The sequence below is a fragment of the Carassius gibelio genome, chromosome B18 (genome assembly GCF_023724105.1).
Source record: "Carassius gibelio isolate Cgi1373 ecotype wild population from Czech Republic chromosome B18, carGib1.2-hapl.c, whole genome shotgun sequence".
Taxonomy (NCBI): domain Eukaryota; kingdom Metazoa; phylum Chordata; class Actinopteri; order Cypriniformes; family Cyprinidae; genus Carassius; species Carassius gibelio.
In genome coordinates, this window is record NC_068413.1 from 10,124,512 (window position 1) to 10,143,794 (window position 19,283).

General features: G+C 40.5%; 1 protein-coding gene across 1 annotated transcript in view; it reads left to right on the forward strand.

Moving 5' to 3' along the window:
- Window positions 1-19,283, forward strand: part of hydin (HYDIN axonemal central pair apparatus protein) — a 70,627-nt gene that overhangs the window by 33,997 nt on the left and 17,347 nt on the right. Inside the window, exons 21-44 of the mRNA XM_052582955.1 lie at window positions 806-949; window positions 1,471-1,784; window positions 3,455-3,577; window positions 4,584-4,755; window positions 5,353-5,562; window positions 5,659-5,799; window positions 5,895-6,069; window positions 7,833-7,966; window positions 8,110-8,243; window positions 8,318-8,454; window positions 8,685-8,806; window positions 9,254-9,445; window positions 9,855-10,004; window positions 10,807-11,046; window positions 11,183-11,312; window positions 11,469-11,546; window positions 11,665-11,832; window positions 11,922-12,286; window positions 13,777-13,896; window positions 14,011-14,168; window positions 18,098-18,251; window positions 18,348-18,761; window positions 18,868-19,065; window positions 19,191-19,270. Coding sequence (XP_052438915.1) covers window positions 806-949; window positions 1,471-1,784; window positions 3,455-3,577; window positions 4,584-4,755; window positions 5,353-5,562; window positions 5,659-5,799; window positions 5,895-6,069; window positions 7,833-7,966; window positions 8,110-8,243; window positions 8,318-8,454; window positions 8,685-8,806; window positions 9,254-9,445; window positions 9,855-10,004; window positions 10,807-11,046; window positions 11,183-11,312; window positions 11,469-11,546; window positions 11,665-11,832; window positions 11,922-12,286; window positions 13,777-13,896; window positions 14,011-14,168; window positions 18,098-18,251; window positions 18,348-18,761; window positions 18,868-19,065; window positions 19,191-19,270 — 4,253 coding nt within the window. The remainder of the gene's footprint in view (window positions 1-805; window positions 950-1,470; window positions 1,785-3,454; window positions 3,578-4,583; window positions 4,756-5,352; window positions 5,563-5,658; window positions 5,800-5,894; window positions 6,070-7,832; window positions 7,967-8,109; window positions 8,244-8,317; window positions 8,455-8,684; window positions 8,807-9,253; window positions 9,446-9,854; window positions 10,005-10,806; window positions 11,047-11,182; window positions 11,313-11,468; window positions 11,547-11,664; window positions 11,833-11,921; window positions 12,287-13,776; window positions 13,897-14,010; window positions 14,169-18,097; window positions 18,252-18,347; window positions 18,762-18,867; window positions 19,066-19,190; window positions 19,271-19,283) is intronic.

The following is a 19,283-nucleotide window of genomic DNA, read 5'->3' on the forward strand; positions in this document are numbered from 1 at the left end:
GCTGAGGTGGCAAATTCATTTTAACCCCAGCCCACAGCTCAGCATTGGCATCTCAGGTCCTCTTCTGTTTTTAAAAAAAGCCGTAGAATAAGCATAGTGAGCTCAGGGGGAACCATCATTATAATGAAAATGATTTTCTGTCTGCCCTATTTCACTTTTATTATTTCTCTTTCAACTCACACACACACAACACCATCCCCCTTGTCAGATTCCTGTTCTCTCCATTTTTTTGCTGCAGCCATACATATTTTCATACACTTCTTATATCTTCTGACAGCTGCTTCCGGGCGCCTTGCAAGTCTGCATCTTAGAACTAAAAATGCTAATTTATTTCAGCGGCATTCTTTTTATCTGATTCTGTCCCATTCGTCCCTGTTTTGACAGCCCATGCTGCTAGATTTACTGAATGCTCCCTTAGTAGAGCTTGGAGGAATAAAGCAATTAAAGAGAGCGAGTAGGGAATGGAGAGACAGAGATGAGAGGAAAGTGGAGGAAGAGGGAAACCAAGAGAGTAGGGGAGAGTGAAATTTGCCTTTTAAGTATTGACAGTAATATTGCACAAATAACTTGAAAATGATGTTGTGTCTAATAGAATTAATAATAGCTACTCTCAATATTACTTCCTCCAAGCCTGCCTCTGTAGTTTCAGAAATTCTCAGTCTTGTACTGAGACAAATTTTCAGTTCCTATGCAAGATTATACAGTACTTATGGTCACAGTAAATATGTACATTCCCACACACTAATCCTGTAGTATATTGTGTTATATATATTTAGTTTTTCCAATGTATGTGTCTAACTCACAGGCTCCAGACGTGTCTCTGGTTCCATTGTATCAGAGGCTGGTTCTGAAGAGCTTGTCCTCCCTAAACCTCTCCATGGAACTGACCCTGCATGAGCCTTTTGGATTGTGTGATTATGAAGGGGATGAACTGTATACAACCTCAAAGGTAAACAGGTGGAGTTAAGTTACCGTTTATAGACCAGTAATGGCAGTGTAATTAATGGGGGCCATTCATTTTTTCTTCCAAAAAGCAAAAAGCTAAATAAATAATCTTATATACCGTATTTTTCGGACTATAAGTCGCACCTGAGTATAAGTCGCATCAGTCCAAAAATACGTCATGATGAGGAAAAAAATATATATAAGTCGCACTGGACTATAAGTCGCATTTATTTAGGGCGCCCTCTCGCAGCTGTAGACGGTAATGTTTTCTCTTGATTCATTTCTCTCGGTTCACGTCAAATTAATTTTGATAAATAAGTCGCACCTGACTATAAGTCGCAGGACCAGCCAAACGATGAAAAAAGTGTGACTTATAGTCTGGAAAATACGGTAAATAAATTTTTATTTTATCCTATTTTTGCTCATCTTTGCATGCAAGTGTGCAGGTAAGATTTAAATGTTTTCCATTACCTTGGCGTGCATTTTTGGCCTTTCAGGCTGAGTGTAGTTCTTCTTTTTCTCTAGAGCCTGGTGCTGGCTGTCGGAGCTCAGAAAGACCTATGGGTGCGTTTCAACCCCATGTATCGACAGGACCGTGTCACCCATATGGTTGAGGATGTGCTGGAGTTCTGCTACCACAGCCACCCTCAGCAGGACAGGGTAGTGCTGAGGGGCGAGGTCCACTTCCCCAATCTCAAGTTCTCAAGCACCACATTAGACTTTGGCTGCATTCTCAACAACACAAAATCCCGCCGCAAGCTCACCATGACCAACTGCAGCCCACTCTGTATTTCCTACCGATGGGCCTTCCTCGTAGATCAACAGCATTGCCATATAGGGTAGGATTTGAAGTTATAATACAAACCTTAAAGGGATATTTCACCCAGAAATGAAAAAAATTCACAATATACACACCTTCCTGACTAATTTTCTTCTGAGGGACACAAAACAAGATATTTTGAAGAATATTTTGTCAATTAAATCAGACCCTAGTGACTTTCATTGTATGGACAAAATCATCTTTCAAAATTTTGTCTGAATACAAAGTGATCTAGTTTTTAGTCCTTTAATGGTTAGAAGCACAGGGACACCTCTCTGCTGAGTAAACTTGGCTGTGCCTTGGTTTAATTCCAAGCCAGTGCATTTTTAATGTGGCCTGTCACAGTAAAAGTGACAGAACGTAAAGACTTGCGCTGATATTTAGCAATTCAAAAGCTGCATAAGTGACTTCTTGAAAAAAGTGTTCAAGGAGTATTGATTTTCTGTTGACAAACAACAACAACAAAAATAAATAAACTGGGGGGAATTAAACGACTCCCAGAAGAGCCCCAAAAGATTAAGCAGTCAATGCTTTAATTCAGCACTCAGCTGTTAAACACGGACAGACGTCCAGTCAAGCCTTCCAAGCCCTGTGAGGAAATGCAGTAACTTACTATAACTGAATAAACGGGTGATGATGTATGACAGCTCACACTTTGCTGATGGAAGTGAGTAGTGGAGAAGCATGTGATTAAATAATGGATCATCAGCATTTACAGCACCTTACAATAACAGTCAAACATTTGATCTCGTGTTCTCAAATAGAGCATTCAGTGCCATTTTATGGAGCAATTATAGGGTGTTTTCACACCTGAGTCCTCTTTAAAAGAACCGAACACAGACCCCTTTAAGTGGACCAAGTGTTCACACTATTGCAGTTCATGAAACAGGACTCAGATATGAACAATTATGTTTGTGTTGTGTAAATATCTGACTAATCTTAAATATAGGATGTTAGAATTAATTAAAACATTGTTCATTCACTGTTCAGATTCAGCTCACATTGTTTAAGCAGGGCAATCCTTGACATCACTGATTCTGATCAAGACATTGTTAGTAAATGGTTTAAATCTTGTGGTTTTAACTTTTCCCATTGTATTTTGTATTATATTTCACAGGATGTTTTCATTAAATCCATTTAATTATTGCAGTCATGTGCATTTTTTGTCTTATCTCAAAGGCAAATATATGCAACACCCTCTCAGCTTTACACGCATGCTTATTGTTTCCTGTTTAAAAAATAAAAATTCCTTGCACGAAGCTCTATTTTAAATCTCAGCTGTCTATAACTTTAGGTTGAGTTTTTATAGTTTTAAATTGTTGTTTAGTGGCTGCCATGTCCTGCGTCGGATTAATCGATAAGCCTCTGTGGGGCTACAGTGCAAGCCAGTGAAGATTAATCACTTTCTGCACTGCTATTTGCTTTCTTACCTCCTGCATGATCCAATAAGACTATGACCTTTCCTATCAATATCACAGGGGTTTCAGCATGCATTGTCCAGCCTGCTAATTAAAAGCCTATCAGTAATTAAAACCAAGAGCGAAGCTGGTATTATTGCACCACTTTGTTGATCCATTTGGGCTCCCGACACACAGCGGATTTCTTGCTGATGGACAGTCTTTTTTTTTTTTTTTTTGTAGTGTCTGTAGCTGATATGAGACTGATTACTTTTTCCTTCTTTTCTGGTAGGTTTTTTGATGAGACGAGTCAAGGGACTGACGGAGACGCTGGGGGGGAAAGAAAGGAGAGCGGGGAGGCGCAGTGGGAGCTGTTAGAGCAGAAAGAAGCTGACGGCAAGACGGACACAAACAGGTCTGAGAACAGCATCTGTGTGAGACTAGAGGCTGACAACTCCCTGAAGCTTCTCTGATAATAAGCAGGAATTATGAGGATACATAAAAAGTGGGATGTTTATTCGAATCTCATCACGTTAGTAGACCTTTGAGTATTACCTCACCTCCTCACTGGTTCTCCAAGTTGATAATGAGAGTACGGAGCGTAGCCTCCTACAGAATCATTAGATTACTCAAGAGCACCCATCATGTACGCACTCATATCGAGGAGGGCAGGCAAATGTGAGGTGTCATCTGTGCGTTTGTTGAGCGTAGCGAGTGTGTCTGGCAGAACATGTCTCTTGAGAGACTTTGAGAACACCTGCACCAGACTTCCCTGGCATCTTCCCTAGTCATTTGTTCCGTGCTCTCAGCATGGTTCACAGAGATGTTGGTTGGAGCTGCTTGTTCATTGAAACAAACAGCATTCAAGCACAAAAGCAATTTTCAGATATGGCTGGTGTTTTCAATTTCCAGGGGTCCTGTGGAGCTCATTCATTATCTGTACTAAGTAATCACATCCTGGCTAATGGAGGAATAAAAAGGAAAGATAGATTTTTTGATTTAACACTGCCCCCTGCTGACTCCATTCATAATAACATCCATTGTTAAAACCTGCTCACCTTTAATGCTACTTTCCGTCTGAATAGTTTTAACAAGATATTAGGATTGCTTTTTTTTTTTTTTTTTGCTGAAAGTGAAATATTATGACACTGATTCCATCAAAGATTATTCTGAGTGAGTGTGGTTCTTATTATGTTCTTTTCCATTTCTTTAAAGCCTGAGACTTCCCATGTGAACATTTCTTCTGATAAATTACATCCATTCAATTATTTAATGCTTTCCGTAATTAATGGCCATCTTGACAGACCCAATTTGGTTTCCGTCTGACCCTTTAGGCAGAATGAAAACGTGAAGTAAGATAGATGGAGATCTGATGATTGCTGAAAACCCCTAATAATGTTTCATTGTTTATGTTTTTGCAGGGAGGCTGATGTAATCATACCTCATTTGGAAGAGGATGAATTGCATCACGGAAGCTCCAACGGACAGGAGCAGAATAGGAACTGCTCGACACCAAGGCCACTGAGCACAGAGCTGGGAAGCAGACCTTTCAGTCTCACAGCCAATGGGCATCCGAGTGTGGGTGTGAAAGAGGTTAGTATAACCTTGTATCTGTGTCTTTATGTTTACAAAGGCTGTTTCTGAAAGCTTAAGCATTACTTTGCAGGCACTGTTTGTGCACAAAGGCAGCTCCAAAAACTTTGTTCAGGACAGATTTTCTGAGACAGCTTAATAGTTTAATGATCTACAACAAAATAGAGACACTTTAGTGATAACTAAGCAATTATTTATTTACTACAATACTAATTTCTAGCTAGAAATGACATAAAAAGTGGAAAAGGCAGTCAAAAACATACAAACTGACCACTAACTGCAAATTTCAGACACCATTTTTATTTTTTAACTCAACTGTCTCAGAATCAAATGCAGAGGATATAGTGGGATATTACAGGATACACCTACGCTGCCTTCAGAAGTTGGTCAAAAGAAGTTAACTCAGTTGACAGGATGTGGCACAGTGATTAGATTCAGATATGCCTTGTTTCCTTCTTACATCCAGATGATGCCTGAGGAGGGAGAATTTTTCAGCTTTCGCATGGAGCAATATTCTCTAAACGTATGATGTATTGTAAAGGTTGAATTGCCTCTTTTTCATGCAATATGATTATTGCATCCTCATCTATTTCGTAGGTGTTTGATATCTCATCACTGTATGGGGAACTACAGCCTGGTGACACCAAGCTGGTGACATTCTCGTTTCTTGGCCACGCTGACATCAGCACGCATGTGTTGGCATTGTGTGAGGTGGAAGGAGGGCCCACCTATGAGATCACACTCAAGGGTCAGGCTTCCTTTGTTTCATATATGCTGGACACAAACGATATTGACTTTGGTTTACAGGTAACTACACACTTTCACAATAATAGGATCCTTTCAGCAGTGATACTGTATGTATAAATGGAAAATTTCATTCTGTTTTGTTTCCTATAATCACAGTTGTTTGACCATGTGGCTGAAGCACAGATCACTTTGAAAAACACAGGGAAAGTTGGCTTTGATTTCTCTACTCTAACTGGCGAGCAAGGACTCTTTGCAGAGCAACCCTTGCCTGGTCAGCCTCTCATCGTCCCCAGCAAGGTGATATGTTCTTCATGTTTTAATAAACTGATGACTTTAAATCATTACGTATCAAATTTGTGGCATCAAGTGTCATGGTTGTGTTTCTTTTGAAGGGTCACCTAGAGCCGTATGCAGAAATGAGTCTCAGTGTTTATTACCTCCCAGGGATCCCAGAAGTCTTTCACAAGACCTTTCAGTTGCAAGTGGCCTTCTATGAGGCCGAGAACATTACTGTAAGAGGAGAGGGTATTTTCCCTCGACTATGTCTGGACCTGCCTAGAGACCTGAGTAAGTTCTGTCCACAGTTTTCACAGGCAGCACAAACATTTATAACATATGATGTTTTATTAACACAGTTCGGGAGGAGCACATTCAGATAGTGAACCTAATTAACAAAGATAAGAGGTGTATATATACACAGCGGGGTGGAGGTGGGTGGGGGGTTTGGGGGGGTATGGTTATTTTTGGGTTCGGGCCAAAATTCCGATCTCGGAGCCCTCCCCTCAGACAGTACGCCATATACACATAACCTTTACTCTGTTTATTATATGTAAGTGTGAACTCCTGAAGTTTTAATAATGAGAAGTGATTATTGAGCAGAAGGTAATAGCTGCTGAAAATTCATCTTTGCCATCAAAGGAAAAATGACATTTAAAAAATGTTAAAATAGAAAACAGTAATTTATTATTTTTTAATAGTAATATTTCGCAATATTACTGTCTTACTGAAAACTATGTATCAATTCCAGACTTTTGGTAGTGTATGTAGAGATCTGAATCAAGTATTAAACTTTGTGCTGTAAACATTAATTATACCTCAAATTGCATAGCTTGTTGAGGACAGGTGTGCTCTTGGGGAATGTTCACACAAAATGTGTTTTTGCTTGCACTTGCACTGCTTTTTAATTATTTTCGGGTGTAAACATTTGCAAGACAGACGTCTTTGCACCTTGTCTCACAGTCTTTTTGCATCTGCATCAAGTATTGAGATGTGTTTTTAAGAAGTTCAACTTTTGACACGCAGCACAGCTACTCATTTTCCATTTTCACAGCAGTGAACCAATCAGAAGAAACTAGGTTTATAAGCAAGCGTTTACATTAGCAATGGAATAGAATATCGGCTATTTCTAAAACATTCTGATGGCTTTTTTTACCTGAACACATCTCAAGACTCTTCTGTGCTTTTTGGTTCATTTTCACTTGGTTGATCCCAACTTCAAGATCAAAAGGAATTTGTGTAAGAGTTTAATCTTACAAAAAATGATAGCCGTTAAGTGATTGGCCAAGTCAGACATCATACATCTTCATATGATCTAATTAATCAAACCGTATAAATGAATTAGCCATTTTGAGGCCAACGGCTCTTCACAACATTGTTGAACACATTGAGAATTCCAGACAGGATGTTTTAAATCGTTGAATATGATCCAACTTTCACTCTCATCAAATACACTTGAAAGGAGTCCAGTCCTTCGTTCCTGGCTCACCTAACCTTTAATCAAACACAGTTGCACTGTGCCAGAATGCAGACAGACATAATGGTCTTGACCTTGAACTAGCTCACACTCTGCGCTAGAACTGTTCAAATCCATTTTCCTCTCTGATCTGCAGCCAGCCTGAAGGAGTGATGTTTATCTCAGAAACAAGTAGTTTGGCTCTCAGTGGGAACCGAGGTCTTGTGGCAAATGGTGCAACTATTACTTAGGGGAGGGATACTGTGTTGCTTTCTGATTACCTATTGATCGGATTCTTTCCCTTCTAACACAGGCAGTTTGTAGTAAAGAGCGAAGAAATTGCAGGCTTTGTTGCTCAAGAGATATTTTTACATTATAAGGTCAATACTTGACTACAAGGCCTTTCACTGTCACTTTCACTTTCATAAAAAGAGATAGTTGAATCAGTAATAGCAAGCAGTGAGTAGACTCAGATTAAATAGAAAATTATGATTTGAACTAAAATACATGACTGTTGTAGTACTCATATCTCAAACTAAGTCTTTTCTGAATAAGGCATGTGAGAAGAAGCTATTCAATGTTTCTGTTTCCTGGCTAGATGAGGAGATATATGGTGCTTTGCTAAAAGAGGCAAAAGACTCAGTGGAAAGTGAAAACTCAAGGGAGGGGGTGTTGAGCAGGCTGTTCACAGTAAAGGAGGAGATGCCACCTGAAGAAGACTACATTCCTACTGTGAGTCTGTGTTTGTGATAATTGCATGTTATGTCTTCGTCTTTGTAGCTTGATTTAATACATCCCATTACATTGAGAATAACCATTACTGCAGCTTTGAATATACATTTTTGTGTGTACTATAATATATATGTATGCCATAGTATGATGCCCTGCTTCAGATGGAGTTAGAACGACTCCTTGTAAAGGAAAATGCCATGGCTGTACAGAAACAACACCAACTCACAGATCAAAGAGGATCTGGGTCCACGAACAACTGGCTCAAGAAGCTGTGCAAGTAAGTCCATTCATGTAGAAACCTCTCAGTTTTGCAAGCGAACAAAGCGCGTGTCTGATGGATCTTCTCTTTAGGTTAAGCTTGCCCGAGTACACGCTGGACTTTGGCTATGTCAACTTTGGCAGCATCGTGACCCACATCGTCAAAATAACCAACACTTGTCCAGTTGCTGTATCTTTCAGAGCTGACAGGAGCTCATTGGCAGGCACAGGTTGGTCTTTTCCACAGAATGGTCAGTAGAATTAAAACATCGATTTCAGCAACAGATCTTGTTTAAATAAGTGTCAATCTCTGGGATGTGTTTAGATTGTTTACGAAGCTTGTGGTTCGATGTCAAGTTGAGCTTCTTCTCTTACTGTTGTTATTCCAGAATGAATCATTTGAAATTTAATTCTGCATAACTTTATTCACTGCATTGGTATTCATTTGTATTCTGCTCAGGGTTTAGTACAGAATTGGACAGGGTGCAGAATTTGCCCTTCTGTGAGACGGAGACGTTTGAGTTGAAGTTTGATGCCCATGGGGCCAATCTGGGAAAGATCGATGCAGTTATGCCCATACAGGTTTGGATGAAAACGACATTAAATATCTGAGACAAGCAAAGAAATGCGGGATGAAGATGAAATATTGACTTTTTGGGCCTTTTGAGACTGCAAACATCCATCATCATAAACATTCACACATTCACAAACCTCACACAGACTTGTACTTGATAAGATTCTGCAAAACTTCTAGGTATTTTAACAAATGTAAGCAAAATTCTGACATCTTAAAATTCAACTCATAATGTTGATTATATCATATTAAAAAATATGAAATCAGAAAAATTCTAAATTGCAGCATTTTGTCAGTGAATTATTACAGAATTAATAATACCTAGTTTGCATTGTTTGTACAGTATAAACAGTATCTTCTTGAAGCCACTCACTGCTATTTGTGCTCTACATTATAGCTTATTGCTACTTGATTTAGTAAAGTTGCTGAGTCATTCACTTCTGTGTGATTGACAGGTGACTAAGGGGCCTCAAGTGCAGGTGCGTTTATGTGCGGAGGTCACCATGCCATCTCTCACGGTGTCAACAGACACACTGCAGTTCGACACCATCCAGTGCGGCCTGTGTCAGGTGATCACAGTCCAGCTGCACAATGACGGGCCAGTGCCCTGTGAGTGGAGCATCAGACAGGAAGAACGACCAAAGAAGGTACAAGCCTTGTACAGAACATACAAACAAATTGCCAGAGTCATTTTTGTTTTCGGAATAAGTGATGAATCATTCGCTGTAAGATTATGATCATGTATTAAGAAAGTTAGTTTGTTAGTTCATGTTGACTCTGAGACTTATTTGCATCATTAATAAGCTGAGTTAGTTTAGAAATTAATTATATATGTATCTGCTTAATATAAATGGGTGTTGGTCACAGTGATGAGATTCATTCATCTTTGTGGCGTGTTTGTTGCTGCTAATCAGTTTTTTTTTTAGATCAGACTGTGGTATGAGGATACTTCAGCGCTGCTGTTGGGGTTTTTCCTCTGATAACATGTCTAGTTTTGTTGTGATTGAATTGAATGGGAATTTATCCCAGATGTTGTCTCTTTGGTTGTGTGATCAGATTGACAAGCACATCCCTCTGTACCTCAGAAGACAGGCTCAGCTGAAACAGCGGCCTCCTCCAGTTGTCTTTGAGTTATTGCCCTCAGATGGCACGCTTTATCCTGGTGACAGAACCAACGTGCAGGTCAAATTCAGCCCAGCAGAGGGGGTAAAGAAACACAGACACTAGCTACGGTTAAACAGTCACTAATCTTACATGTACATTACAGATTAAAAAAAAAAAAATTCAAAGACATTAGTACTTTTATTCAGATAAATTAAAACATTTATATGTTCCAAAATTTCTCAAATAAATAAAATAAAAATATGTTCTATTCATCAAAGAATCCTTAAAAAGTATTTCCTCCAAATTTGAAACAGCACAACTGTTTTTAATATGGATAATAATTGGAAATGTTTCTTGAGCACCCAATCAGCATATAATAATGATTTCAAAAGTATCATTAGACACTGAAGACTGGAGTAAAATTCAGCTTTGCCATTACAGGAATAATTTACAAACAGTACAAATGTTCAATATAACCTATATTTTAAAATGGCTAACAGTTATTTTAAAATGCATCAGTATTTATTAGTATTATTTTTGATCAAATAAATTCAGACTTGGTGAGAATAAGAGACTTCTTCCCAATCCCAAACTGTTGAATGCTAGTGAAATAATTATGAATGGGACTTTCTGATGTCTAAGTTCTAGTTAAATCTAGCTGTATTTTGTAAGTCTTTATACACTTTAGATTTTCTATAAATAAAATACTTAGACAAATCAGCACCGTTCTGAATTTGATTCCGTAAGTAGGATGAGGACAGTCTGTAGTTCTATTGGGAGTCAGAGTAACATGATTGAGTTATAAATAATTCCCCTATATTGTTTTGCCTGCAGTCGATCTGCAGCCAGCTGTGTATCTGTATTCAAAGGCCTGGTTGTTTTCCTTCTGATGTGTGTTCTTCAGAGGGCATACATTCAGAGGCTAGTGATGACCGTGGCTCAGAGCACTCAGAAGATCCTGCTGCTGGCCCAAGGTCAGGGAGAAGAGTCTCAGCTGGAGTTTTCCTCCTTAGAACTAGATTTTGGGTCCATCCTGCCCTACTCAGAAGGGAAGGTGTCTGAGGTGGTTGTCCACAACCCTTGCCCCTTCCCAATAGAGTTTTACTCTCTGGACTTCGACAAGCAGTACCTAGAAGAGGAAGAGGTGAGCTTAATAGGTTCAAAATAGAGATTTTCAGTTCTTCCAGTGAATCTTATTTTTCAACAATGACCTTCAAATATGTGTCATTCCCATCGTATATTCATCCTCTTCCAATAAGTCTTTTTGATCTGCTTCTTAGATCTTGCGAATGTTAAAAGGATACGATGCCCAAAACATGTTACTTCTACCCCCCCGTGCTCCTGGCGAGACTCTGCCCCCAGAACTGTTGGACTTCTACAAAGAGCAGAGCTCTCAGGAACCCAAGCAGGGTACCGTATACAGCAACAGAGATGGTTATAATTTAGGATTGATGCAAAATTGTTTATAAGACTAAAACACATCTGCCTTGGCACATGATCACAGTTTTTGCCTTTTGGCAGAATTTTTTGTGAATTTTTATCTTATAGTTCTAACCTATTTTTAAGATTCCGTGGAGGGTCTCGAAGATGAAGACAAGGGGGAGACAGCTGCACTCTCTGAGGGTGAAACACTCAGTGGTAAAGGTATGATTCAGCCTAGGGCAACAGTAATTTAAATGCATTTGCATTCTTAATGAGATTGGTATTATGATTCAGTACATTATTACACATAAAAGAGAGAACATATTTCTTCCCCTCACAGGACAGGCTAAAGACAACATCAGTGCTGGCACTGCAGTGGGGGATCTGGAACATGACCCTGTTTCTAGAGTTGTTGCTCATCATATGGGCATTGATCTTTCACCAGAAGGCAAGGCTGCCCTAAATCGCCGGGGCATTGCCATCGTTGTTTATGGTGCCCCTTTGTCAGGTAAGATTTTATTTTAGAGATTTACCCATGTATGCTATTTGTCCTGTTGGAAAGTTTGCTCTGATGCAGATGTAAGTATCTATGTGCAGGTAAAACAAGGACAGCTGTTACTCTGGCTAAGCACTATGGAGCAGCATGTCTCAGTGTAGATGAGGTGGTGCAGGAAGCCGTGGCATCAGGGAACAGCTCTGCAGCCCTGAGGGCAAAGGAACAATGTGCCAAGGTTGCTGTGGTGCATGCTCAGAAGGAAGTGGATGAGGCGGCAGCAGATATGATGCCCAACGTTGGTCAGGGTGCTGGTGTTCTTAGTGTTGAGGCAGTTGCCAAACACACAGCTGAAGGCAGCCTGCCCAGTGATCCTAAAGTCCCCCCGTCATCTGCCTCAACCCGAAATAAAACAAACATCACAGGGCAATCACAGAAGAATAACAGCTCCGGTCGCACTGCTTCACTGGTAACACACAATATTTCTTTTCACTTTGTCACCTACATATCATAGGAACACATTTAGACTGAATAGTATTTAATTATTGTTGTCTAGTAAAACTAATCAAAACATAATTAAAACTATATAATTACTTGAGAGGCAGCATTATATAAGATATTAGTTTACTTGTTTTAGGTAAAAATCGAATGTTTCTTCTAGTGGTGGGACGTTATCGGCGTTAGCGTGCTGCATTAACGTGAGACTCTTATCGGGCGATAAAAAAAATATAGCCGTTAATCTATTCTCAAAGTTAGGTTGAGAGCTGGGTCTATATTAGGCGAGCTATAATGACTTTCACCTTGATATTTTAGCGCGGATGTATACCTAACCGAATTGCACTGTAGTGGGCGAGAAACAGTTTTTGAACCTGTGTATACCTACTGTGAAATTACCAGATCAAACGTGACGTGCTAACATGGATGCAGCTGAAGCCGCCGGTTTGATTCAGGGAATTTTTTATTTTTTTTTAAGAAGCTTCCCAATGGAAACCTCGGCAAGACGCACGCATGTTTCACCAATACTCCACCTGCAGTGCGTATGCAGTCCGCGTGCGTTTCGTATGACTCATACTCATTGTGCTTTCACACTGGACGCGTTTGCAGTCCGCTACTCAGTACGTAAACGATCGCTGCACTGCTGCAGACGCAACACTTCTGGAATGCACTGATGGACTGCTACCACCTGAACGCTGGAATCCGTTAACATGGGTGCGTAAAAAAAATATGAAACACATACGCACTGCAGACGGAGTATGTGTGTAACAGGCGTAAGGTTGTTTGCACCTTGTGCAATGTGGAATTAGTTTACAGCTTTCTCAAGCACTTTGTGATGCATTTTGGAAACAGGAGATGAGCCCCTGGTCTAATGCTGGTCTAAACTGGCTTGAGAAACCCGTTCTAAAAGACTTCCTTTTAGACATTATTTTATTTGCGTAGCACACATATTCTGAATGCCTTTGGCAGAATTCAAATGAGTCATTTTAATCTAGATTAATCTAGATTAATTCCAAGATTACAGTGAGATTAATCTAGATTCAAAAAATTGATCTATGCCCACCACTAGTTTCTTCTAATATATATATATATATATATATATATATTATATATATATATATATATATATATATATATATATATATTTATTTATTTTTATTTTTTTCTTGAGCACCAAATTAGCATTTTGATGATTTATAGAGGACCATACACAAACATACATAAACATACATATACACATCAATACATAAACGCACACTATATCACAGTCATTTTTACTGGAATACAGAAATGCTAATTGAAAAGGAAAGAAGTGTGTACATAGTAAATACAATAAGATACTGTCGTAAAACCAAACATATGGTGTAACATATGGATCTGTACTGTATGGTACTGTGTCTTGTTTGTACGTGTCATGTAAGAATGGGTATAAATAAATATTTCAAATGTATGTGTGTGTTGCAGACAGACGGTCAGGTACACAGACGTCTGAGTGTGAGTGGCAGTCAAAATGAAGAGCTGGAGCTGATTAGCTGCCTACTGCCTGATGATGTGTTGGTAGAGATCCTGTCAGAGAGACTGCAGGTGTGTACATTTTTTGTATATCCTATACATATACGATATATGGTTGATAATTTGTGTCAATCACAGGATATGCAGACATATAGTAATTTTGTCCTGCTTGCCCCCGTGCCACAGCTTAGCGACTGTTACTGTGGTGTTGTGATTGACGGATTGGAGACAGTGTACTGCCACTCACCAAGTAAAACGCTCCAGATCATCCTGAAAGCCTTCGACAACCGTCGCCATATTTATGTTATTAACCTGTTTAACAGCTACAGTGTCTTCAAGCTAAGGTGCTCTACACTGTTCTGATACAAATTCAAGATTCTTCTTATATTCAGAATCAGAATCAGAATCAGAATGAGCTTTATTGCCAGGTATGTTTACACATACGAGGAATTTGTTTTCGTGACAGAAGCTCCGCAGTACAACAGAATGACAGCGACAGAACATAAAACACATAATAAAAGAATAAAAAATACAAATATGTAGACAGTGAATGACAATATACAAATGACAATTGTAGGCAGGTATATTACAAAGTGAAGTTATGTATGTACATATATATTGTGTGCAAAATTTAAGTGTATACTAAGTATGTGTGTTAGATAAATAAAGTGTGTGTGTATATAAATATAAAGTGTAGTGTGTTCGCCATTATTGTCAGCTGTTCATAAGATGGATTGCCTGAGGGAAGAAACTGGTCCTATGTCTGGTCGTTCTAGTGCTCAGTGCTCTGTAGCGTCGACCAGATGGCAACAGTTCAAAGAGGGAGTGTGCTGGATGTGAGGGGTCCAGAGTGATTTTGACAGCCCTTTTTCTCACTCTGGATAAGTACAGTTCTTGAATAGATGGGAGAGTTGAACCGATGATTCGCTCAGCAGTCCGGACTACCCTCTGTAGTCTTCTGAGGTCAGATTTAGAAGCTGAGCTGAACCAGACAGTTACTGAAGTGCAGAGGATGGATTCAATGATGGTGGAGTAGAACTGTTTCAGCAGCTCCTGTGGCAGGTTTAACTTCCTCAGCTGGCGGAGAAAGTACAACCTCTGCTGGGCCTTTTTTACGATGGAGTCAATGTGAATGTCCCACTTCAGGTCCTGAGAGATGGTGGTACCCAGGAACCTGAATGACTCCACTGCAGTCACAGGGCTGTTCATGATGGTGAGTGGGGGGAGTGCAGGGGGGTTTCTCCTGAAGTCCACGATCATCTCCACTGTTTTGAGGGTGTTAAGCTCCAGGTTGTTGAGACTGCACCAGACAGCCAGCTCTTTTACCTCCTGTCTGTAAGCAGACTCGTCACCGTCCTGAATGAGGCCGATGAGTGTGGTGTCATCTGCAAACTTCAGGAGCTTGACAGAGGGGTCCTTAGATGTGCAATCATTAGTGTACAGGGAGAAGAGCAGTGGGGAGAGAACGCAGCCCTGGGGAGCTCCGGTGCTGATTGTACGGGTGCTGGATGTGTATTTTCCCAGCCTCACTAGCTGCTGCCTGTCTGTCAGGAAGCTGTTGATCCACTGACAGATGGAGGTGGGCACGGAGAGCTGATTTAGTTTGGGCAGGAGGAGGTTTGGGATGATCGTGTTGAAGGCCGAGCTGAAGTCCACAAACAGGATCCTCACATAAGTCCCCGGTCTGTCTAGGTGTTGCAGAACATAATGCAGTCCAATGTTTACTGCATCGTCCACAGACCTGTTTGCTCTGTAGGCAAACTGAAGAGGATCCAGCAAGGGTCCAGTGATGTCCTTCAGGTGGGCCAGCACCAGTTTTTCAAATGACTTCATGACTACAGACGTTAGAGCCACAGGCCTGTAGTCATTTAGTCCTGTAATTTTGGGTTTCTTAGGGATGGGGATGATGGTGGAACGTTTGAGGCATGAAGGGACTTCGCACAGCTCCAGCGATCTGTTGAAGATCTGTGTGAAGATGGGGGCCAGCTGGTCAGCACAGGATTTCAGACAGGCTGGTGTAACACAATCTGGGCCTGGTGCTTTTTTCCTTTTCTGCTTCCGGAAGACCTGGCGCACCGCATCCTCGCTGATCTGAATTGCAGGTGTGGGGGAGAGGGGGGATGCAGGAGGTGAGAATGGTGAGAGTGCTTGATTGGAGAGGTGTTCAGGATGGGTTGCAGGAGCTGTTAATGGTGTGAACGGTAGTTTGGAGAGGCATTCAGGGCTGGTTGCAGGAGTTGTGAAGGGTGTGAATGTTTTTGTGGGGAGGCGTTCAGGGCAGGTGATGGGTGTTCTTTCAAACCTGCAGTAAAACTCGTTCAGATCGTCTGCCAGTCGTTGATTCTCTACGGTGCTGGGGGGTGGTGTCTTGTAATTGGTGATCTTCTTTAGACTTTTCCACACTGATGCGGAGTCGTTGGAAGTGAACTGAGTCCTTATTTTTTCAGAATAATTCCTCTTTGCCACTTTGATCTCCTTTTCCAATGTGTATTTAGCCTGTTTATACAAGACATTGTCCCCCTTCACGTAAGCATCTTCTTTGGCCTGACGGAGCTGTCTGAGTTTTGCAGTGAACCACGGTTTGTCATTATTGTAAATTAGTTGAGTCTTTGTAGGAATACACATATCCTCACAGAAACTGATATATGATGTTACGGTCTCTGTGAGTTCATCCAGATCGGTGGCAGCAGCTTCAAAAACACTCCAATCAGTGAGGTCAAAACAAGATTGTAAATCCTGCTCTGCTTCATTAGTCCATCTTTTTACAGTCCTTGATACAGGTTTAGCTGATTTTAGTTTCTGCCTGTAGGACGGTATAAGATGAACCAGAAGGTGATCAGAACGTCCCAAAGCTGCTCGTGGAACAGAGTGAAATGCATCCTTTATTGCGGTGTAACAGTGATCCAATATATTACTGTCTCTTGTGGGACATGTAACATGCTGTCTGTATTTTGGCAGTTCACGGGACAGATTGGCTTTATTAAAGTCCCCGAGAATGATTAAAACAGAGTCAGGGTGTTGTTGTTCTGTCTCTGTGATCTGATCAGCGAGTTTCTGTAAAGCTGAGCTCACATGCGCTTGGGGATGGATGTAAACACTGACCAGAATGAACGAGTGAAACTCCCGCGGCGAATAGAACGGCTTGCAGTTAATGAAGAGTGTTTCGAGATTTGAGCAGCACGTCTTCTTTAACACAGTTACATCTGTACACCACCGTTCATTGATGTAAAAGCATGTCCCACCGCCGCGCGATTTCCCAGTGGATTCTGATTCACGATCCGCTCTAAACAGCTGAAATCCCGGCAGATGGAGCGCGCTGTCCGGTATGGTGTCATTCAGCCAGGTTTCCGTGAAACACAGAGCAGCAGAGTGTGTGAAATCCTTATTTGTCCGAGAGAGCAGAAGGAGTTCGTCCGTTTTGTTGGGTAGAGAGCGGAGATTTGCCAGATGGATGCTAGGCAACGGCGTTCGAAATCCGCGCTTCCTGAGTCTGACGACCGCTCCCGCTCGCTTCCCCCGTCTGCGCGTCCTGAAGCGTTTGATCAGCGCCGCCGCTCCTCCGATAACAACGTTCACTAAAACATCTGAATAATTGAAATCCGGAAAAACATCTTGTGGTGCGTTCTGCCGAATGTTCAGCAGTTCTTCCCTGGTGAAACTGATGGCAGGAATATAACTAAAGACAGGACAAACTAACAAAAACACAAAAACATATGCGGAGCTCGTCACGGAGGCAGCCATCCTGTATCGGCGCCAGCGATTTTTACACTGATTTTTATTTTTATTGATTATAATATCATATTCCAGAAGATACATGCACCCTGATACATTAACTTGAGTCAATTAAAAAAAAAAGTTATTCAGGCTGCTTTTCAGATAATTTTTCCCAGGTTTAAATTTAGATTTATGTTTGATTTATGCTTAAAACAAGAAAAAGTAACTTACAAACAGGATAAGACAAATATGTTTATTTCAGGATGTATTCTCTAAAAACACAATTTAATATCTTAAGACTATACAGTATATATCTTTGCTTCTTATTTTATTTTGTTTATTTTATTTATCTTCAAAATAAGAATAAATTAAAAAGATTTCTTGAAGTGTATCCTATAAATTAGATTTAAATGAGAATACAGGTTTTCTTAAGTTTTAGTAATGACAGAAAATATTTATATATTACGTTCTTCTCACTCACTCACTCAATTTTATTTAAAGAAAAAAAAAACTGTAGGTAAGAATGAGTTTGTGAAATTGAATTTGTGGATTACTTTAGAGAACAGGACAAGTTTGAGCAAGAACAAGAAGAGATAAGACAACAGGAGCTTGAGAGTTTAAGAGAAGAGGAGATGACACCTAGTGAGGACTGGGATACAAAACCAAAACATGAAGACCCCCTGCCACTTTCTGAGGACCTACAACAAGAAATGGTAGGTTTGAGTGTGTATGCTTACAATCAGAAGACTCCAGAACATTCCATCAGAAATCTGTTTTGAAAACTATATTTTGTTGTTGTTCTTTAACAGTCCAGTGAGAGTGACAGACAGCTACTGGCCCGATTCCATCTGTACGAACAGAATCAGCCAGAACTCCAACACGTTCTTCAGTTCTGGGACCGAACACAGACTCTCTTATTGCAGCCCATGGCTGCCGAAGCCCAAGAGACTGCAGACATAACGAACTGTCCTCCTCCCTCTGCCAAGAAGAGCAAGAAGGAACGAGAGAAGGAAAAAGCTGAGAAGGAAAAGCTGAAAGTGGAGGCTGCAGATATGAAGTCTCCAGCTCCCAGTCAGACCCAAGTGTCAGCTGATGGTGCCGAGGTTTTGGAAAAGATAGTGGTTCCACAGCCTATCCCCTACATCTGGCTGTCTATAAAAGAGAAGGAACAACTGGATGGATTCAAGATCATCAGTAGCATGAAACTACCCTCCCATGAGGAGGTACAGTATAGTAATTTGGTTCCCCTTTATGATGGAACAGTTCTTTGTTGTTCAAAGTTTGTATCCATAGAATATCAAGTAAATCTTTTAAATGTTTTTCTCACAGGTTTTGGATGGGTTAGGGTTAGGACCTAAAGGTCCACCCATTCCACCACCTATAATATTCTCCATAGTCCCATACCCTAAGACAAGATCAGTGCCCAACACACAGCTCTCCAACAGCTCTTTTACTTTTTTGATGCCCATGTCTTTTGAGGATCTGCCAGAGAAGAAAGAAGTAGACCTGAGATCGGAAATCATTAAGGTATCAAAGCCTTTAAGAAATTCTCTTGTACATATATAAGGTATTTAAGTGATTTATACAGAATGTAATCTTAGTTTTAACATGGAAATATCTTATTAAAAAGCAGTTTACTTGTCTTCCTGCAGGAGGGCATGACGATTACTAACACATCTAATCCTGGCCAGAGTGTACCTTCTGAGGAACCTAACCCAGAGTACATCCAGGGGTAAGGAGGTCCC